At 46.4% G+C, this 22,468-nt stretch overlaps 1 protein-coding gene across 7 annotated transcripts in view; it reads left to right on the plus strand.

The window, feature by feature from the left end:
• Positions 1 to 18,689, plus strand: part of LOC142568035 (glutaminyl-peptide cyclotransferase-like) — a 124,377-nt gene extending 105,688 nt beyond the window's left edge. For 4 of the 7 annotated variants that reach the window (XM_075678113.1, XM_075678111.1, XM_075678114.1 and 1 more), the window contains 2 exons: positions 16,315 to 16,437; positions 18,477 to 18,689. In XM_075678113.1, coding sequence (XP_075534228.1) covers positions 16,315 to 16,437; positions 18,477 to 18,622 — 269 coding nt within the window. In that variant the 3' untranslated portion in view covers positions 18,623 to 18,689. Of the gene's footprint in view, positions 1 to 16,314; positions 16,438 to 16,856; positions 17,009 to 18,476 lie in introns of those variants that run through there. The other 3 variants (XM_075678116.1, XM_075678117.1, XM_075678112.1) reach the window with 2 other exon arrangements.
• The last annotated feature ends 3,779 nt before the right edge of the window (positions 18,690 to 22,468 follow it).

Raw genomic sequence — 22,468 nt, forward strand, 5'->3', positions numbered from 1 at the left:
CTTTCGCAAGTACATTTTAGTTGGTCTGGAATGCAAAAAAATTGTTTGCCATCAATCAGTCAATCAATCAATTTTCATTTGTTCCCTGATCACCTTTATGCCATGCTAAAGAAGCAGTGTGTGTGAAATGTGTGCCTGCTACAGCTTATAAGTTTGTGCCATATGCATGACAGACTTTGCCACAATGCTATCTTTAGTCAGCACTAACTTGAAACACCACACCACCTCCACCAAGGTAGTCAGTGGATCTGCAGGGACCAATTCTGTGCATGTTACTCAGGGCTCTTGGACTTGCTATTTTGCAAGTGCATGCTGTCCAGTTGCCATGGAAGCCTTTCGTTGCAGATAGCATGATGCTACTGTGCTTGTTGAGGTGAAAGTGTTTCATGTTCTTTCACTGAAATGGTTATTGTGGTTGACACGAGTGAAGTTAAAATTAAAATTGTGTTGTAACCATCAACAATGATTTTCAATGAAATGGAATAGCTGAACGCTTCTAGAAAGCTATTTGCTTTATTAAAAGAGTGATTCCCTTGACGTCATATATTTGTTGTACTAGTAAGGCTGTTTATTTTGAAATATTGCAGGCAGCTAGCGCTGCCCAAGCAGAAGGGAATTACAGTGTATGAGTAACAACTCTTCAAAATTTTTCACACCTGAGCATTCGGCAATACAGGAAGGCAGAGAGTTTCATTGTTCAATTGTATGGGAGGAAAACAATTTCTGAAAAAGCGCGGTCCTTGCAAAGTAGGGCTTTATTACGGCGGAATGCAGCATACGTGGTTTCATTTGGCAATATTGTATAGGACAGAGCCGTTAACCAGCACATATGTGGTGGTCGTACATGTGGACAGCAAGTAAATCCCAGATACCTCTAATGGTTGTACAAGAGCATGTGCCCATTGCATGAACGTCTTGGCAACGATGGTAAAAGCCCAACCTCCGACTGCGAAAAAAGAGCCGACGAAACCTACTTGTATGTGCTTTAATAACAGGTTAGGCTTAGCGTGACCCCATGAAAATTTCAGGTTCTCTTCATTCAAGTGCCCTTTGCATGCAAGATAGGCAAGATACATCCACAGGGTGTCTACCAACCGGGAAAACCGGGAATTCTCGGTGATTTTGAGTAGTCTGGAAAAACTCAGGGAAAACTCAGGGAATTTGTACTTCTCTATCAGGGAAAATTAGCTGTAATTTTATTGAAGGGATCGAAAGTCGTGGTAATGCTGGCTCGAGTAACAGACAGGAATCGTAATTAATCGTCCTTGACACCCTGTCATCGGCTGGAGGAGTTGCCAGTGTACAGTCAAAGTCTGACTTTCCGGAGTCCCAATAATTTGGACGGCTTCGCGGCACCACCAACGTACCCCTAGAGTCAATGTATCAGAACGTCTGAAATTTCGGACGCAAGAACTCATCGCCGTCCGATTTTCCGGTCATTTTGCCGTGACCGCATGTCCGAAACGGCATTAGTCAAAGCCACCACTTCTGCCATTTTGATTACCTCGCCGCCTCGAACCGGCACTCTCGCACTCAGATCCGCTGGCAGGCGTAGCCACCACTGCGGCAACGCTAGGCCTAGCTGCTTCTTCTCGTTGGGTGTCGTGTTTTTCATTGAAAGAATTCGCTGCTGTCAACAATGGCACGGACTCTGCCTTTGTGGTCCTCGCGATTGGCTTAGAAGCTTGGTAAGCACGGTGCCATTGCATAATGCCGGTTCCCGAAAGTCGGCTTCGCCTCTCTACAGAACTCTTACTTGAAGGATACGCAAAAGTATTGCAGTGAAGCATAACAAGCGTGGGAAGGGGCTATTGCCACGGGAAACAGTATGTATTCCTTAATTATACACGCGTGCACCCGGTATTTCCTGTCACAGTGCGAGCACCGATATGCCTAATACGTGTACCGACAGGCCTTCAGGGCATTTTCGAATGTGCTTGTGGCGGTTTGAGCACTTAACGGCAGTAAATGACATGCATTTATTTTTTCGAAGTGGCCGATTTTTCGGATGTTTTCGCGGCCCCTAGAGAGTTAAAAAAATTGGACGTGGGCTGTGCACCTGACCGAGAAAATGCTTCAAATGGTCCATGGGGCGAAAGGGCCTAGGTATTTAGGAATGAACGAGAAAGGAAGCATGCTGCCGCTGTTTTGAAGGAGCTTGAGCTCAACAAAACAAAGTGTTGGCTGATGCCGAGATGCAGGTTTCACTCATCCAAACCAAAATAAACTTTTTAAAGCAGTGAAACAAAACACTGAGGCATCGTGCGCGGGCTGAGAGTATATCAGGACAGTTGAGGTTGACTTACGAGCTTTTGAGAGGGAATCTCATTGTGACAAAGTTCGGGCCTCATACCAGTGAGCTTGCTATCAATTAATAGAAATAGCTCATATTCGAAAATATTTGCTTCCGTATGCATCTCGTTTTTATTCGTATTTGAGAATGTTCGACTTGATTTGCATTTCTTTTTTCGAATACTTTATTTGCTGTGCATTTTGCTAACCCCCTCCCTTCTATTCACTTTTTGAATGACATAAACACTACTGCTGAGTATTCAAATTGGACTACGTAGTTTTCTTTTTAAATTTTTTTCATATGCTTACTAGAGAGTGACAGCATCAGGCAATATGGTTTCAGCCCGTCTTGACATAAAACATAGTTCCGCTTCACTCAGGGAAAACCTGGAAAACTCAGGGAATTTGGAAATGTCAACTTGGTAGACACCCTGCATCCACAGCCAGCATGTTGTTGTCTTTAAGTACTACTAGGGTAGCGATTACATCAATGTTAAAAAGAGTACAGCTTTGCAGCACATGACCAGCCTGATGCATTGCAAGACTCACCTGACTAACACTCACTCTGCACTGTGCATGACACTGACATGTATGACGTTCACCCAAATATAGAAGACCAGTAGTGTCTTAAAGAGTTTGAGAGCAACTTTAACTCTTCTCCTACTGTGGGAAAAATAGGTGTTTTTGTCATCATCATCATCATTATTTATATGCATTGCTGCGTGCCATCGCACTATGGGATAGCCTTCCAAATAATATTGTCTCATTAAAGGATCCTGCCAAATTTCGTGAACTTTTGGAACTTCACATGCTCGCTTGACTATGTTGTATTTGCCTTTGTACCGTTTTTCGACTTTGTTTTTCATTGTATTCCCTTGACTTTGTATGTATTTTTTCCAATGTTTACCAGTGTTTCTTTTTCCAATGTACAAACTTATTTGTTTCTCCTACTATGTAGTTCCCTTTTTTTGCCTTAAATATTTGTCACTTTTCTGTGATCCCCTCTACCCAATGCTTCTCCGCGCCTGTAGGCCTGGCTACGCCCACTGCAGGGCAAAGGCCTCTCCCATACTTCTCCAACTACCCCGGTCATGTGCTAATTGTGGCCATGGTGTACCTGCAAACTTCATAATCTCATCTGCCCTCCTAACTTTCGGCCGCCCCCTGCTAAGCTTTCCTTCTCTTGGAAACCAGTCCTTAACTCTTAGAGACCATCGGTTATTTTCCCTCCTCATTACATGCCCTGCCCATGCCCCCATTTCTTTTTCTTGATTTCAACTAAGATGTCATTAACTTGCGTTTGTTACCTCACCCAATCTGCTCTCTTCTTATCCCTTAACGTTACACCTATCATTCTCCTTTTCATAGCTCATTGTGTCGTCTTCAATTTAAGTATGACCCTTTTTGTAAGCCTCCAGTTTTCTGCCCCGTAGGCGAGTACTGGCAAAACAAAGCTGTTATACACTTTTCTCTTGAGGAATAAAGGCAACCTGCTGTTCAAGAGCTGAGAATGCCTGCCAAAAGCACCCGAGCCCATTCTTATTCCTCTGATCATTTCAGTCTTATGATCCGGATCCGCGGTCACTATCTGCCCTAAGTAGATGTATTCCCTTACCCCTTCCAGTGGTTTGCTACCTGCCATAAACTGCTGTTCTCTTCTGAGACTGTTAAACATTACTTTAGTTGTCTGCAGATTAATATTTAGACCCACCCTTCTGCTTTGCAATTGGTCCCCTGAGTTACTAAGCAAGGTAATATCATCAGCGAATCACAAGTTACTAAAATATTCTCCATTAACTCTTATCCCCAATTCTTCCCAATCCAGGTCTCTGAATGCCTCCTGTAAACACACTGTGAATAGCATTGGAGAGATCGTATCTCCCTGCCTGACGCCCTTCTTTATTGGGATTTTGTTGCTTTCTTTATGAAGGACTACGGTGGCTATGGAGCCGCTATATATATCTTTCAGTATTTTTACATACGGCTCGTCTCCACCCTGACTCCGTAATGCCTACATGACTGCTGAGGTTGGTGTTTTTGAAGACTATGCCAGATTCTCTTTTTTGAAGGAACTACTGCATTCAGTGTGTTTATGTAATACATAAACAAAAAGCAGAACAAATGCACTTTTCACACATAATTGCCAGAATCAAGATAGTGGGATAAAATTGAACAAAGTTTGTAAAGACACGCTTGTAGTTAATAAGAAAAAATGTAAAACGAATTATTAGATATGCAAAATGTATTGCCATCTAATAGGCACTATCTCTGAAGAAATCAAAATGTTTGTTAACAAGTCTTCCACTACAAAAACTTAACTGCAAGCACTACAGTTAAGCATGCTGTGCGGCAAAGCAGTCCCGCAATATAAAACTTAGCGCAGCATTGCATGTCTTGCAGTAAACTCTTGTTATCTGCTCGGTTTTCCTGTCATAGCATTTCTTGCAGTTTCTATAGGTCTCCATCTTAACAGGCTTTCAAGCACTCCAAACGATAACAAAAAGTGAAACTGACCGGGCTGCAGCTGCCTATGTTCCTGTTGTCATCGCTCTCAGAGTTGAAGTCTACCGAAAAGCTGCTGCTCGATCCATTGATCAAATCAGCAGCAGATGCAGCGTAATCACTTGATGTGTGATGTTTCGGAACACACACATCACTTTTGGAGGCGGCCATTTTTGCTTTCTACTTCGACAATCTTGAAACTTCGGAGTGCGTTCGAAAATAACTAAGTGGGAAAAAAGCGAACTCTTAGGGAAAAAAAATAGTTTTCCTTCATGTCCGATGGCACAGTGTGTCCATGAGTGGCACGGAAGGTCTCAAAAGTGGCGTTTCAAAGCATCGGAAGCATACTAACGATGCCCAATGGGCGCGGTAGGGAGACAGTTAATGCAAGACATTGCGATGGCTAACAAGACTCTCTCCAAGATGTAACGATGTATGTCGACATCAAACATAAAATATGGGTGCCATCTTTCCACACATAACCTTCGCTTACAGCACAGCAGTGCAAGAAAAAGTGCAGATCATGCCGTTCAAGCTGGTTTAGGAAAAGAGTCCGACGACTCTCGATGCCATGTTACCGCACATCACCAAGGAAGACAACTCGATGTTGCCACCCATCTGCAGCGCGCCGAAGAGGCACAACAACTCGGCCACCTGAGCATCAAAAACCATCAAAGAATGGACAGCCGACACTACAATTTTTGACGCTTGCGGCATGGAATACCAGCCTGGCAACTGTGTTTGGGTTTGGACCCCAATTCACCGATGAAGACTTAGTGAGAAACTGCTGTGGCGCTGTTTCGGACCTTACAAGATCATCCAACGTATTGGTGCACCGGACTACGAGGCCATGCCGGATGGCATTATGCAATCACAGTGATGCCACTCACGACCTGAGGTCGTTTATGTTGTGCACCTTAAGCCGTCCTACTAGCGATAATGAACTCCATGATGAAGACGAGTCCCATTGTGGAAACATTGGCCCCAGCCTCTGAGATATTCTTAGGTTAAGACACACTGTTGAGCACATGCAAGGTGTCATGGCATTCTGGTCAAACTTGTCATGAATTCTGGTTCAGAACACCGCACTACCAAAGCAGAAACTGCAGCCATGCAAAGTCATCATCGTCAGCCTATTTTATGTCCACAGCAGGACGAAGTCCTCTCCCTGCGATCTCCAATTACTCCTGTCCTGTGCCAACCGATTCCAACTAGCACCCGTGAATTGCCTAATTTCCTAATGTGTGAGGTAGACAGCACCAAATGTCTGCCGACATTTTAAAAGACATACTGTTATTAAAAAGAAGCTTTAGATTGGGAGCTCCTATTTAACTACATGGGACTGGGGGAATAATTTTTCTCAGAAATCATTGCAATAATTTCGGTGAGATTCATAGCATTTCAAAAGAAAGTTGGAATCCAGTGACCGTAGGAAGCAGATTTTTTATTTAGCCCTTCAATTCTTTAAGAAATATGCTTGAAAATTGTGAAAGTCTACAACAAGTCCAACTCTATAACTCATAAATTTATAATAATTTCACAATTTGGTAAACTGCACCCAACAATACAGCTGAAGCGGACAAAATTGATGCATTATGCACTCTTAAATATACCATTAATTTGTGAGACCAGTGCTTAAAGTCAGGGGCAGCCCCCCCCCCCCCCTCCGTTCTTTGGCACTGTGAACTGTGGCACTGTGCCAAGCATACGACAAGCTCTGGAGGTGACTTCATTACCAGTAGTGCCTTGTGCATGGTAAGTTTAACTCTCCAATTTTCCTATTAATGATTCAATCATGATTAATCGTTTGATGTGACATGAGCAAGAACAGGAAAGCATGTATTGTTGTACTGCTGCACGCATTTCACCGAGGCACGGCACACGATGGTCACCACCCTTGCTCGAATAAAATTCTCGGCACAGCATACTCTTTCATTAGGCACCTGAGCATGAAGCTACGCCGCTGCTGCCGTTCTTCATCACATCATTGTTCCACCAGTGAGTTTCCACCATTGTCAAGTAAGGGGCGCTCATTTTTGCCTGTGCATGCTGTGCATGTGCTGTGTATATTTGTTTAGTAAGTGAATGTTTACTGGAATTTATACGGCCAATAAAACTGCTAACCCTACTTCTCATAGCTGTTTAGCATTTTTCTATCACAATCAATGCTTCACCTTTCGGGCATAACTGCTTTTTTTTTTTTTCTTGCGTGCTTTTGGACTTTTTTGCCAACTCTACTGCTGCAAATATTTGATCCTGTGCTTCACTTACGTACATAAAGTGATAGCCTTCACCGTAGCGCAGTTGGTAGTGCAACGCTAGCATAATGCAGAGGCTGTAGGTTCAGATCTCATCAGCAGCATGTTATCTTTTTGTCCACATTCATTTCCCTCCTTTGTTCCTTTCAACATTTCAATTTCAACCACAGCAGCTGATTTTATCTATTTTCCTTGCCTTCGTTATCTGTTGGTTTTTATGGACGTGATTAACAAGATTAAAACCCCTTGGTTCCCCTCTTCTCGTGCACACACAAACAGGACCACAATCTATATGTCAAAAAATAGGAGCACGTGGGAAAAATAGCAGGACGTTACTGATGTTTTGTTTGGGGACTGACCTCCACCGGACCCCAGCTGACATGTCCGCAAAGTCCTGGTATTTTTCCTGCGTGCTTCAATTCTTTGACCTGTTTCACAGCCGGATCTTCAATGCTATATTGTTAAATTGCAGAAGTCACATACAAAGATGTATTTACAATATTTATGAGAGAGACAACAAAGCATTAAAAAAAATGGCTGTCAACACACATTCCACCTCTAGACGTCCAATCATCTTCTTCTGACGCGCCACTCCTGGTTGTGCCGTAACATAACCCCCGCCTATAAAGGTGTCATCGCGGCGCTAACTATAAGGCAGCTGAACTTGCAGCAAAATAAGGCTTCAGCCGGGACACGTGGATTTTTTGTGGATTTCATTTCACCTGAAGGACCCAAAGGCATTACATGAGGAGAGGCATCGGTAACTTTTTAAATAGCTTGGAAAAGTAACAAGACAATAAAAATAACAAACCAAACAATCCGAAAGGCAAGAATGCAGTTTGTCAATAGCTAACAAGAATTCGTCACACTCTACGTAATGAAATTGTGCTGGTTTTGCACATTTCTTACCGGTCATCTTTACAACTCGTTACGGGGATGTTCGGAGTATAGACAGACTGTATTTGCAATATATATACAAGCAGTCAATGTGATTAAGATGGCTGACCAGCAACAACACGCAGCAGCCAGCGTCTTGCAATCTTCTTCCTTCCTTCCGTAACAAGGCCCCGGGGTACTGAAGTGCCATCTCAGTGCATGTTAGGCGAAAAACTGCGAGTGAAGTATGGCTTCAGCCGCGAAACGTGCACGATGTCAACAGCCGTCAGACTTGAGGATGGATCAAACTGTAACGGCAAGATCTCGTAATTGACATCGTTAACTTGACGTAGGACTTCATAAGGCCTTGTGGAGTGAGAGAGAAGCTTCTGGGAGAGGCCAACCCGATGACATGGTTACAAAAGGAGCACCCAAGCACCAGGGTCGAACTTAACATAGTGATGGCACTGGTCGTAACGCTCTTTTTGCACATGCCGTGCGGCTAATAAACGAGATCGGGTGACTTGATGCACCATGTGAGTGCAATCAATGACTTCATGAGCGTACTCCGTTGCAACACGTGTCACAGAAGGTAGGGTGGTGTCAAACGGCAATGTGGGGTCGCGACCATTCAAAAGATAAATAGGTTGTAATGGGGTGTATTGAACAGTTCAGATGGTAGCGTCTGTTCGTAATCAAGAAGGCAGGTGACGCAGAGCAGGAACAGCTGATTGCCCGAACGGCTCACACTAGTGCTAAGCACTGGCGATCCGGCTGGCCCGCTGGTTGCACTGCAGGCATGGAACAGACGATCTGGCTGGCCTTGTCCTTGTGCTCTTCTTCATTACAATTACCTCCTGTGCAAAAGCGCAGCCATCCTGGCGACTTACGACGTGGAGACGAGCGGGTCAGAATTGTTTCAGGCGGTGAACATGAACAACATCCCGTCCATGGCGGCACTTGTGGAATGTTGGTGTAAGCGGCTCTATGACATAGTTGACTGGAGAGGTGCGTTCGACGATGCAGTATGGTCCATCATACTGCGAGATAAGTTTTGTCGAAAGTCCAGGCATGGTAGAAGGACAAGACAAGTGTGCCGGGAGCAAAGTTCGGAATCGTAGGGTCGCCATCACGATTGGCTTTTTGGCGCTGTTGGTCGGTGGAGGTGAACTTTCAGGCTAATTGACAGCATTCCTCGGCATATTGGGCGACGGCTGAAATGGGAGCACACTGACATGTCTGGTGTATAAGGCAAAACCGTATCAATGGTATGGGAAGGATCGCGACCATAGAGAAGAAAGTATGGAGAAAATCCTGTACTACTTTGTGTAGCTGTATTATATGCGTACGTGACAAATGGAAGGATGATGTCCCAGTTTGTATGCTCCAACGAAACGTACATGGCGAGCGTATCACCAAGGGTGCGATCGAAATGCTCCATAAGCCTGTTAGTTTGAGGATAGTACGCCGTGGTGGTTCGATGAACTATGCGGCATTGAGCAAGCAGAGCTTCAACCACCTGCAACAAAAAATTGGAGGACGCTTAAGCTTCACCTTCAAGAGTGGAACGCGACAGCGTTCCCGTCGACCCGCCAAGGAGTGTAAGACAATGGGCTACGGAGCAGCGACTACGCGCCCCGCATCGGACGCGGTGAGCGTCGAGCAACGCAGCGTTCAGCGCGACAACGAAATGTGCGCCTGAGCAAGCGACGCACGCCTGAGCCTTAGAAACAGCTAGTTTCTAAGGCAACACCGCGTTCACTAGAGGCGCTTTTGTACCGCTTTGAAGCATCGAACTCGTGGCTCAGTGGTAACGTCTCCGTCTCACACTCCGGAGACCCTGGTTCGATTCCCACCCAGCCCATCTTGCAAGTTGTTTTTTATTCATGAAGTGCCTGCTGGGATTTATCGCTCACGGCCAACGCCGTCGACACCGACGACACCGGCTTTTCTGCGACACGAGCTCCTTAACGCTGTCGCGTTAAAAACACACGGCCTCTATCACTCAGCAGCTCCCGAGGTGGGCCATGATGAAGAATGAAATCGAGCAGAAAGGATGCAACGTCACTGGTGGTCGCTGCAGGTAGAGCAGCAGTTTTAGCATAGCGTGTAAACTGCAACAATAATCTATCGTTTGCCAGCGGGTGTTAGCGGTAGCGGCCCGTACAGGTCAATTCCCACACGCTCAAAGGCACGGGCAGGGCATGGAAGTGGCTGTAATAAATCATGGGCCAGATAAGCGACTTCAAAAGAAGAACAGAACTGGGCAAGTGGGTGAAGGAGCTGGGAGTGCTGCTCGGAAGTGAGGTCATCGGAAATGGAAGGTGTGAATAAGTCAGGTGATGGCGGAGCAGAAGTGGAAACTGCACAGAAGTCAGTGAGCTGTGCATACGAAGCATCCGCCACATCGGCTATAAACATGTCATCAAGAGGCTGAACACGGCCAAGTGCTTCGCCACAAAGAGCCTTCATGGCTGTAGGAAGTGGATTGCAAACCACGATGGAGCTGAAACCAGCTGAAATGTCAAGCATGGTAAAAGGGAGGGGAACATCTTTGCGGGTTATGAAGAGTTCCGAAGGAGTGAAGAGGACAGCGCCACAGAAGACGGAAACAACGGCAGACGAGTACGGCGGTATGGCATTGTCTTCCCGAAGGACTAGCTCAGTGGGAAGAGAAGTGGCTCCGACAAGGGGGAACGTCACACAGAGGCGATAATTCAACTTCAGCACATGCACAATTGATGACGGCGTTATTTTGCGAAAGAAAGTCCCACCCAAGTATCACGTCATGAGAGCAGGACTGCAAAACCACAAACTCCACAACATAGAGAATGCCCTGAATAACAACTCTAGCTGTGCATGCTGCTGAAGGCGGAACTGGCTGGGCGCTTGCTGTGCGAAGAGAAAACCCAGAAAGTGGCGTCGTAACTTTTCGTAAAGTGCGAGAGAGGCGTTCTTTTAGGACAGACACGGCTGTTCCAGTATCAGCGCAACAGTAGGGCAACCGTCAAGAGTAAGATCGATGGCGATGCAGTTCCTGCCTCCTGAACTGCGGCACTTAGTTTTCCTCTTGTGTGGGTGAAGGGCGCCAACGCATGGGGGACAACGAGTGGCGACACGGAGAAGATGAACGATGTGTAAGGACTGAGCTCTCGGCTGGTGGCCTGTTAGACTGCCGACTAAAATAAGTGCCGTGGAAAGGTTTGCGCGTCGGCATAGGGAGGCAACTGCAAAAACCCATCAGAGTGCAGCATGCGGCGCCGGCAGAGTCTTGCAACATGGCCGGGAATACTGCAGGCATAACATATGGGCCTGTTGTCTTGCATGCGCCAAAGATTAGCAAAGGCAGGAGCAGGTCGATGAACGGGATGATGAACGGGTGGTAGCGGCTGTGGATGTAGTGCAAAGAATGGTTGACGAGGAGGCTGTGCGGCAACGGATGCATAAGTGGCACGGCGACAGGGTACTGCTGATGCTGCGTTGGCAGAGCCTCAGCAACTTGGTCTTCAATAACCCGCCGGAGCGTAGGGGTGTAGGAGGCTGTTGTGGCACTGGCTGCTGTTGGGGTAGCTCAGCGAAGGGTAGTAGAGAAAGCTGACGTGCAACTTCCTCTCGCATGAAAGCATGGATTTGTGTGAGCTCGGGGAAGCAATCAGATGGGGGGGCCTCGTCAGCCACTGAGGGGCACCTGGTCAAATCGCGCTTCCTCCTGAACTCATTGTAGCTTTGGCACGAGTTTGAGCTCTGCTACGGTGCACGGACTCAATGTCATTGGCTATGCCCCAATGCCCTTCAAAATGTGCTTCAATTTGTCATTTTCGGGCATAGAAGCATCCACACGTTTGCATAGGTTGAGAACCTCTTCGATATAACAGGTGAATGTTTCACCGGGTTGTTGCGCTCGCTCTCGTAACCGCTGCTCGGCATGCAACTTGTGGACAGCGGGGCGACCAAAAACTGCAGCGAAACTGGTCTTGAACGTGGACCAGGACTGAAAGTCAGCTTCATGATTTTTAAACCACAGGTGAGCCACTCCCGCAAGGTAGAAGATGATGGCATTTAACTTGGCAGTATCGTCCCATCAATTGTGCAAGCTCACCCATTCATAGGTAGACAACCAGTCATTGACGTCCTGATCATCCGTACCGCTGCCAACTGCTGGATGGCATTGCGGGACAGCATCAGAGCAAGCCACGGAGGGTGGTGGCGACGTCGGCTGGGGAGAGTCAGGCATGATGGGAGACAGGGTCCAAGACCAGAGTTCTAGGGTATAGATGTTCTTGAATACCCCGCACCTCCACCAATTGTAATGGGGTGTACTGAACAGTTCAGACGGTAACGTCTGCTCGTAACTGAGAAGGCAGGTGACGCAGATAAGAAACAGCTGGTTGCCCGAACGGCTCACACTCGTGCTAAGCACTGGCGATCTGGCTGGCCCACTGGTTGCACTGCAGGCATGAAACAGACAATCTGGCTGGCCTTGTCCTTGTGCTCTTTTTCATTACAAGGTGAATATCCTGCGGTGTCCATGTTGGGACGAGTTATACATGAATGTCACGTAGGGCAGCGTGGCATCCCAGTCGCGGTGATCGTTGGAGACGTACATCGACAGCATGTCTGTGCATGTTCGATTGAGACGTTCCGTAAGACTGTTTGTTTGCGGGTGGTAAGCAGTGGAGAAAATCGGTGACGTCAGTTGCGCAACTGGTCGGCAACGCCTTTGTTATCGCGTAGCATGTCACGTAATCAGTAGTGACGGTGATCCACTTATTCCCTCTAGTTGTTGTCGGAAAAGGGCCAAGCAGGTTAAGGCCTACGTGAAAGAAAGGTTCAGAGGGAACTTCAATTGGATAAAGTCGTCCAACAGGTGGCAGGCAAGGTTCCTTCCGGCACTGACACAGTTCGCAAGTTGCGACATGACGCACAGAGCGGTAGAGACCCGGCCAGAAGAACTGGCGTCGTACGCGATCATATGTATGCAAAAACTCCAAGGTGTCCCACCATCGGTGCATCGTGTTCTTCTTTAGAAGATCTGTCAAAGGCCGACAAATGTCAGTGAAGTTTTTGACAAGACGGCAAAAGTAAGAATGCAGGCCAATGAAGCAGCGCACGTCAGAAGCAGAACGTGGCACAGGGAAACTGCAAACGGCGCCAACTTTTTCTGGATCTGGTTGTACTTCAGATCTGTCAACGAAGTGTCCTAACACGGTAATCCGACAGCACAAGAATTGACACTTCGTGGTGTTCAGTAGGAGGCCGGCTTTTTGGAAGACCGCAACAAGTGCGGTGAGTCGGGTAATGTGGCTGCCGAACATGGGAGAAAAAACAATGTCGTTGTCAAGATAACAAAGACAGGTGGTCTATTTGTAGCCTCGCAGAAGAGAGTCCACCATACGTTCAAATGTCGCAGGAGCATTGCATAGGCCAAAAGGAATGACTTTCAGCTGATATAAACCACCAGGCGTGATGAAGGCCGTCTTCTTGCGGTCCATTTCATCAACTGAAATATGCCATTAGCCGGATCGAAGATCAATGGACGAGAAGTATTTAGCTCCATGCAAGCAGTCCAAGGCATCATCGATGTGTGGTAGTAGGTAGACTTCTTTTCGCATGATATTGTTTAAATGGTGGTAATCGACACAAAAATGCCAGGTACAATATTTATTTTTTTTTCTCAAGGACAACAGGTGAAGCCCAAGGGCTGGCTGACGGTTCAATGACCCCTTTACAGAGCATTTTGTCCACTTCTGATTAGATGACTCTATGTTCAGCATGCGATACATGATAGGGACGCTGACAAATGGGATTCGTGTCTCCAGTCTTTATATGGTGGTGAACAACAGATGTTTGGTGTGAAGGCCTGTCGCCGAAATCAGTGATGTCATTGTACGATTAGAGCAGGAGACTTATGTCCAAGACCTTTGCAGAGACGAGGTCAGGTGCAATCATCTTCGCGAAGTCATCTGGTAAGAAATCAGAGCTGTGAGCTGCAATTGGCATTAAGAAACCCCTCTCGGCATTCAGATTCACTATGTCAAATTCGGAAGTACTATAAACGCTGGCCAAGAAATGCCGGCCAGAAGCACTTGAGGGCACAGGCTAAAATTCAGAATCGGAAGAGCAACATTCCGGTTCAAAAGCAGGTCGACCATGGGGCGAAGCACATATTCACTGTCATGAGCCTGTGGCTGTGTGGTCAAAGCGACGTAAGTGACTGCCTCAGGTGACAGACGCACATCGTGAAGCGAACACAAGTGCAGTGGGTTGGTGCTCGGAGAATCAGCGAGTTGAGGCAGTTCTAACTGAAGAACGCTGGTTGCACAGTCGACGAGCAGAATGAATGGATAAAAAGTCCAATCCAAGGATAACGTTGTGAGGGCAGTTGTCGATCACAGCAAAGAGAACAGAAGTTGGGCAGCCGGCTATACTTAAACGTGCAGTACACATTCCAAGAACAACCAGTACCCTGCCATTGGCCACACGAAGCACTTGTGCAGCTGCTGGGGTGAGGACCTTCTTTAAACATCTACGTAGGCAAGCACTCATCACAGGTATGTGGGCTCCAGTATCGACGAGCGCTTGGACAGGCACGCCGTCTATTTTAACATCAATGACACTTCTCTTTGTGGGCACACACAGAGGATTTGCTGCAGTAGTAGAAAAGCAGCACCAATATCCGACGGCTGCATTTCTTATTTTTCTGAAAGGGTGCGGCCAAAAGCCACAGGGGACGAAAGCCAGCGTGGCTGCAGCGAACAGGAAGATGGGCGACGTGTTTGAGGTGAACAAGACTGGTGTCCGCACGGTGATGTTGAGCAACTGTACCACGTGTTCCTAGCAGAGTTGTCGGCGCTGTTAAATGTTTCACTGCCGAGTGGGCGGTGGGCGAAACATTTCGGGCATTTCATCAACACGGCTGAGGTTGGTCGGCGTGCGAGGTGTTGAGGCCCACGAGTTGTGACAGTGTCAGGCGAAATAACCAATGCGGCGACAGGTGAAACATACCGGCTGGTTGTGCGCAGTTCTCCACTCAGTCGAGTTGCGATAATGCGGAGAGAAGCATCAGGGTGGAGCAAAAACAGTAGAAGGGCGTTTGTTGGCTCTGGGGTTGGCGACAGCACAGACAGAATGTAGACGAATGTTTTCAAGTATCTGGCGAACGATGGCTTGTACAAGGGGAACTGAAAAAGGGGTAGCATCAGGGCTATGTGAACAGAAAGCTGCAGGCACAATCGCATCCAGTTGACATCAAGCTCTGACGTCCTCTGACGGCAATGCATGCTGCTTTGCGGGTTGATCTTCATACGTCGACATAGTGGCAGTATTGGCAAGCCTGACGAATGATTGCAGGATGAGTTGGCTTTTGGCCTGCTCAAATTGATTGTCGGCACTCTTTGATGATAGCAGCAACTGTAAAGCAGCTTTTGCACATGAGCAGATTAAAGGCGTCATCAGCAATTCACTTGAGCACATGCCCGACCTTCTCAGCTTTTGTCATGTTGTAATCGGCTTTACGACAAAGGGCTGACACGTCCTGGATGTATAGACATAGGACTGCGTTGGGGATTGGGCACAGGCCAGGTCCTGCTTTGCGGCAATTTTACGGCCGGCTGGTTTGCCAAACAACTCTGTTGTCTTCTCTTTGCATTGGTCCCAGCTGGTTAGCTCCTCTTCGTGGTTTTTGTGCCACACTTTTGCCATGCCTCTTAGGTAGAACAACAGCTTAGCTGGCATAAGCATAGGGTCCCATCTGTTGATTCCACTCACGCATTCGTACATAGCCACCCACTCTTCAACGTCAATGCCATCGGTCCCACAGAAAGTTCCATTATCCTTGGCTTGCACAACCACAACCGAAGGAGACGGCGACATAGCTGGTGACAGTGACACTGGAGACGGCAACCATGTTGATTCCGCGTGCTCACCGTCCTTCGCGATGAGGACGGTGATGGGACGTCTACTGTGGAGCTCCATCTCCAGCTGAGGTGCCCAGCACCTCCCACCAGTATGTTACAGGAATGTTGGGAGTACAGACAGACGGTATTTACAATATGTATACAAGCAGTCAATGTGATTAAGATGGCTGACCAGCAACAACATGCAGCAGCCAGCGTGTAGTGATCTTCTTCTACCTTTCTCTTCTTTTATCCTTCTGTAACAATATTATTAATGATTTGTTATGTGCTCGAGGAATTCTGGCATCATATTGTCATCACAGCCAGCAGCTATGTACTGTGGGCATAAAAGTGACATAGAAAATTTTTTGTCAGTACTCCTTTAGGTAGGATATGACAAATAATTTCAGGGGCTCCTTGAACGAACCATCTGGCCACAGGAGTGGCACTCCGGATTGTAGTCTTAAAGTTTTTGTTCCTTGTTTTCCCAGAGAGCCGGCTGAATGACATGGATGCCATGGAAACCAGGTGCAGCCGATGCCGGACCAATTACTTCATCAACTCATCGCAGCTGGCTCTCATTGAAGATGACCACATTCCATTTCTAAGGAAAAGTGAGTACTGCCTTGACACTGGCGAGTAAGCACAGAAATTGCAGACATAACTATGGTTTTACCCCCTACAACTAAAATTATTATGTATTTAATTTAACATGAAATATCATGAAAAGATTATACCTAGGCTGGAACACATTGATCGAATTCCTGTGCATATTTTTTTTCCTCAGTAATAAAATTGATAAAACAACCTGTTCGTTATTGAATTAGAAGTTTTCTAAAAGCCTTTCACAATTTGTAGACATTTCTTGAATGTTTTTGATTACATAGTTGAAAAACCTTTCTTGCTGAGAAAGCTGCATACATTTATGGTTATGCTATTGCGATCGTTTTAAGTTTCTGTCAGCCTTACCTGTATAACCGACAGACGTTGCAAATATAAAGTTTCTGTTTCAAATTTTTCACACATTTCCCAGAAAGACCACTGAAGGCATGGACGCTTTTGATGGCACAAAAGTGGCAGTCCCTAAAAAGCAGTAGACGGTCTCTTCAAAGGGAGCATAAACTCAACCTTGGAGTACTTTCTTATGGATTATTAAAGTGGTTTCTATAAACTTTTTCAGTGCTTTCTTCTATTTGTCTTCATTTCCTGCATTGTTTATGATCACAAGCCATATTGAAATGAACATGGCCAGCATCACACACTCACGAAAGTTTCTTGAAGTAGGAAAAGGTTAATTTGCTGCTAGGAAACCTGTGCCCAGTAAAACGCACCATTGCATACTTTATGCAGTAGCCAGGTGAATAATGTTGTATAAGCCATATACTAATGTTATATTAAATAAAACCGTAAAATATCGAGCAGGTACCCCCCCCCCCCCCTTCTTAAGACATAACCAAAATAAGGAGTCAGGGGGATCTTTTCTCGTTATTGCACGGCTAAAGATAATGGCCACCACTAAAGAATGCAATTCAGTCTGCATTCTTTTAACAGAAGGGTGTGCTCAGATCAATGCGCAAGTCTTCAAAAGGTTTCTCACCATCTAAAATAGAAAAAGGAAGTATGCAATTACGCCACATATACTTATTTAGTTATACATGACCAAAAATTACAAAATTGCAAATATAGCAAAAATTGAAACATGTTAGATGTTTCAATTTTTTCAATTGTTAATGTTTCAAAAAAATAATCGTTGCCAATCTTTATGAAAATATTATAGAATGCCCACCCAGGACTCCTAAATCTAGTCCTGCAAAAACATGCTGCAACATTTTATTTAAGTGAGAAAATTGAGCCTATATTAAGACCCATGTATGGTCATCTCGACAATGTGTCTCGTTCTAGAAAAAATAAAAATCATACTCATATTGAGTTCTGGACCCATTATTTTTGCTGCAGTAAAGAAGAGTTCCAAATAAATGCACAGAAACATTTACTTGGAGGTGTGCTAATGTTGCTACAGTAAAAAATCTTTGTAATGCTGGCGACCACTACTGCGAACCATGGTGTAGAACAGAGGTGCTCCGATGGTGCGCCCGCGCTGGGGCAAGCGGGCGTGTGAGTGCCACTGCTAGGGACAGCACATGTTAAGGGGGCCTTGCTCTCCACCAATTCTGCTGGCACAAGCGTGGATAATTCACAACCTCAGTCAGCATTGGAACACCCATACCTAAAGATATGCCCTTTTTCGTTATTAAGATGCCTAATTCTGAGCAGGTGGAAAGTTTCCATGCCACTTACTGTCAAAATCTCCAACATGAGAGAGACGCGTCGTCTGCAGACTACACACGATCGGAGGCTGCTCTTGTTAACCTCAAGACACGAGGCCGGCTGCTTACATACTTCAAATGCCAGAGAGAAACAGTTTTCCGGAAACATGCTGAAAAGCCTGATGTTTAAAACCTCACCATCTGTGAAATGCTTGATAAGCACCGCATTATATTTCCATGTGCTGAGTGCAAAGTAGATATTGCTTTATGTGTTGGTGCTGTGGTTTCTTATTTACTTTGCCATATTGACTCAAAGCACTACCCACTGTTTTTGCATCTTATACATGTGCAAAGAAACCAAATGAACTACATGACCTTTTTTTCAGATGTGCCCATTGTGCATGTGATACCCAATCCATTCCCAAGCGTCTGGCACACCTTGGATGACAATGCAGAGAACCTGGACCATTCAACCATCAACAACCTGAACAAGATATTTAAGGCCTTTCTCGCCGAGTACCTCCGTCTCTGATTGCAGAGTCGTTTTCTATTCTATTATTGTCATTATTATTAAAAGAGCATTTTATGTTTTAATAATACTTTTCTGTGTCATTGCTGTGGCAAGTGAGAATGGAACCAGGTTGGCGAATGTCCACCTGGGGAAGGTGAGGGTAGACATCATGCCTTCTTCGTACATTGACACAATGACTGCCACATGCACAGTATAAGATTTTGTGCTATTTCATGAAATACATTTTTAGCTAATAGACAATTGCTTAGGCATAAATGCCTAACACGCCTGCAATTCTTTTCTACCTATTTCTGTGGGTTTAGCCACTCTGTCTGTGTGTAAGACAGACACTGGGCAATTGCCAAGCTTTTCACATACCAAATTATACATTTGTTCTCAAAGTAAAAATCTGATGCCAGCAAGAAAACTTGGTGCATACTTCGTCACTTGACATAGAGCACGAAGGGACCAATGTAACACAAGGGAACAGTGTATGTCATATTGCCAGCAAATGTAGACACCTTTTTAATTTTCTTGGGATGCCAGCAGACGAGTACTACCACCTGCCATGCGCAGTCAGCATGGGCAATAGTGTCGCATGCATACTTGCTGCACAAGGCACTGGCAGAGGGGGCAATGTAGGGTCGCGACCGAACAAAAGGCACTATGGAGAATAGTCGGCAGTTTTGCAAAACGCCATCCTGAAAGACGAACTATCACAATGACAGGTGAGTGGGTACAGACTCAAGTCACTCAATAAGGGTCTGCAAAGTGGCGTCACAACATTGCTCATTGGCAATGTCTAAAAGTTGGGTGATGAAAAAATAATCTGCGGGTGGAAGCATCACATCATTGACATCGGGAGGGTCTACAGGGTAAAGGGACAAGTAGTTGGTGTCAGTGTACTGGCACCTAGATTTATAGGCCATCGAACAGGAATACTCCTGCAGTCGCAAAGCCTATCCTCCAAGCCTCCTTGTGGGGTCTTTTGAGGTTGAAAGCCAACAGAGAGTGATGGTTGATGGCAATGCAAAATGACTGGTCATATAGGCAGGGATGGAATTTTGCAACCGCCCAGACAAGAGCCAAACACTCTTGCTCGGTAATGGAGCAACTTCACTCCGAAGGTGACAAAAGGTGGCTGGCATATGCAATAACATGGTCATAACCACACTGGACTTGCACTAAGGCAGCACCGATTCCATGGCCACTTGCATCGGTGCACCCCTGTAGGGGCTGAAGCATCGAAGTGGCCAAGGATGGGTGGGATGGTGAGTAGGGTCATGAGATGCGAGAAGGTGGTTGCTTGGGAGGAGCCTCATGAAAAAGCCACACCTTTCTTGAGGTCTGTGAGAGGCCATGCAATGATGGCAAAATGTTTAACAAAACAGGAAAAGTAATAGCAAAGGCCTACAAAGATGCAGACATCTTTTGCTATGTGGCACAAGAAAGTCTTTGACAGCGGACGTTTTTCCTGGGTCAGGTTGAATTCCAGAAGCATCGACGAGATGACCAAGCACAGTTATCTCAAGGTGGCCAAAATGGCATTTTATCGAGTTTAGCTGCAGGCCAGCCTTGCAAGAGACATCAAGAATGGTTAAGTTGTGTGCTGAACATAGACTTAAACACTCATAACACCATCCAGGTAAGTAGACCACCTAAACTCTAGAAATATAGAGTACATCATCTGCCCAAAGCGTTAGATAAGCAAGAAGGCACAACCTTAAACAGCTAAAGTCCGTCAGAAAAGACGGGGAATGCGGGAGATGGAAATTCAAGACGATGAGCAAAATGTGAACAAGGTGAAAGCAGGAGCCTCCTGCATTCACCTTGTTCACGTTTTGCTCAAAGTCTGTCAGGCATCATAAAGGCTGTCTTTTCACGTATGAGGTCGTCCACAGCAATTTGCCAATATCTGGACTTAAGGTCAACAGACGAAAAGTACTGGGCACTATAGAGACAATCAAGGGCTTTGTCTGTATGAGGTAGTGGGTAGACATCCTTCTTTGCAATGCTATTGAGGTGGTGATAGTCAATGCAGAATCTCCACTAATATGACAGGTGACACTCAGGAACTTGACAATGGCTCAATGAGGTCTTTTTCTAGCATCTTGTCCACTTCTGCTTTGATGACTTGGTGGTCCAAAGCTGAAACCCTGTAGGGTCATCAATGAATTGACTGAGCATCTCCAGTGTGGATATGATGTTTGACAACAGATACCTGGCCCAAGGAACGGTCATATAAGTTGAATATATTGGCACATGGGTGGCACAGCAAGGGGACTGAAGAAGAGGAGAATGAAGTTCGTCTCGGATCGCACGTCACCGCTTACATTTCATAAAGTGCAAACACCTGGATCTTCCTTCAGTGTGTATACTACAGCAGGGTATACGCGACAATTTGGTGGAGCTTGCTGGTACACTCTACTTATGCAGGAGACCCCACTGGGCAGCAAGAAACTCGCCCCACAATTGAAGTTGACTCCAGTTCACCGCACAAGCCGACGAATCCGAGGGCTCACCACAGAATTCGGAAACCTCCAGGAAAAAGTGATGACTGCGACCACTGCGACTTCTACGGAAACGGTGACACCGACTTCCTAACGCTGCTGAACCCCCAAGTGCCAACGGCTTTTCATGGCGACACATTTGAAGACATGGAAGACTGGCTGGCGGAGTTCGAGCACGTGGCTGCGTTTAACGAGTGGGACAACAACGCCAAACTCAGGAACGTCTACTTCAGCCTCCAGGATGGTGCTCCCACGTGGTTTATGAACCGTGAAAGTGCCCTGTCATCCTGGCCCGAGTTCCAGCGCAAGCTACTGGAGACTTACTCCAGCCCCGATTGCCGGGAAAAAGCGGAGCGAGCCCTTCAGTCACGCAGGCGTTCAAAAGCCCAACGAGAGCGTCACGATGTACGTGGAGGACATGACGCGTCTTTCTCAGCGTGCCGATCCGAGCATGTCGGAAGAGAAGAAGGAACAGCTCTTTGGCGGTCTTGTTCGCAATGCACCCAAGACTGTTGCGGAGTTCCTCACTGAAGCCACCGCAATGGAGAAGACGCTTCAGTGTACAACCGACAAGTAAATGCCGCCTGCACTCCGGATACGCCGGTAGGCTTCGGGTGCGACGTCTCCTTACTTTGCGAGCTGATTTGCTCAGTCGTTCGCGACGAGCTGCAGAAGCACCACGGTACATCGCCACCTCCAGTCAGCTCCCTCGCCAGCGTCGTACGCAACAAAGTACAGCAGGCACTGCAGGCTTTCCACCAGTGAAGCACCACCTCTGCCAAGCAAGTTCTGGCATAAGACTAAATGAAACCTAGACTGTCTCCTTCGTCTCCAAAGTAATTTACCAGAATTTGCAAATCATACTGGCTATCTGCTAACAGCACAATATCGTCCACATACATTAAACCCGGTAGTCATTGCTCAACAACCTTTCCACCTAATCTGTACGACAGATTATACCGTAGGTTGCTTCCTTGTAGCCTTTTTACCATACTTATCATATTGTTACGTGTGGAAAGACACGGACGAAAGATGCTATTTACACGCTATTTACACTGGAGCCAGGCTGACACTCGCTTGTGCCAAGGGCACCGACCAACTGCTTCATCATTCTCGCGGCGGCTCGTCTCTTGAGCATCGCTCAATGATATCGTAATATTACCCCCCCCGCGGCAAAAGCACCATCACGGTGCTGTTAAATATCCAAGGTGCATGGAGAGTTGTAGGGCTTGAGTCGGGCAACGTGGACAATGTCACTGGTGGTCAGAGCGGAGGATGTAGTGGGCGTGGCTAGAACGATTTCATAGGTGACATCGGTCACTTTGCATATCACGCGATATGGGCCTGTGTAACAGGA

The sequence above is a fragment of the Dermacentor variabilis genome, unplaced genomic scaffold (assembly GCF_050947875.1).
Source record: "Dermacentor variabilis isolate Ectoservices unplaced genomic scaffold, ASM5094787v1 scaffold_16, whole genome shotgun sequence".
Lineage (NCBI taxonomy): Eukaryota > Metazoa > Arthropoda > Arachnida > Ixodida > Ixodidae > Dermacentor > Dermacentor variabilis.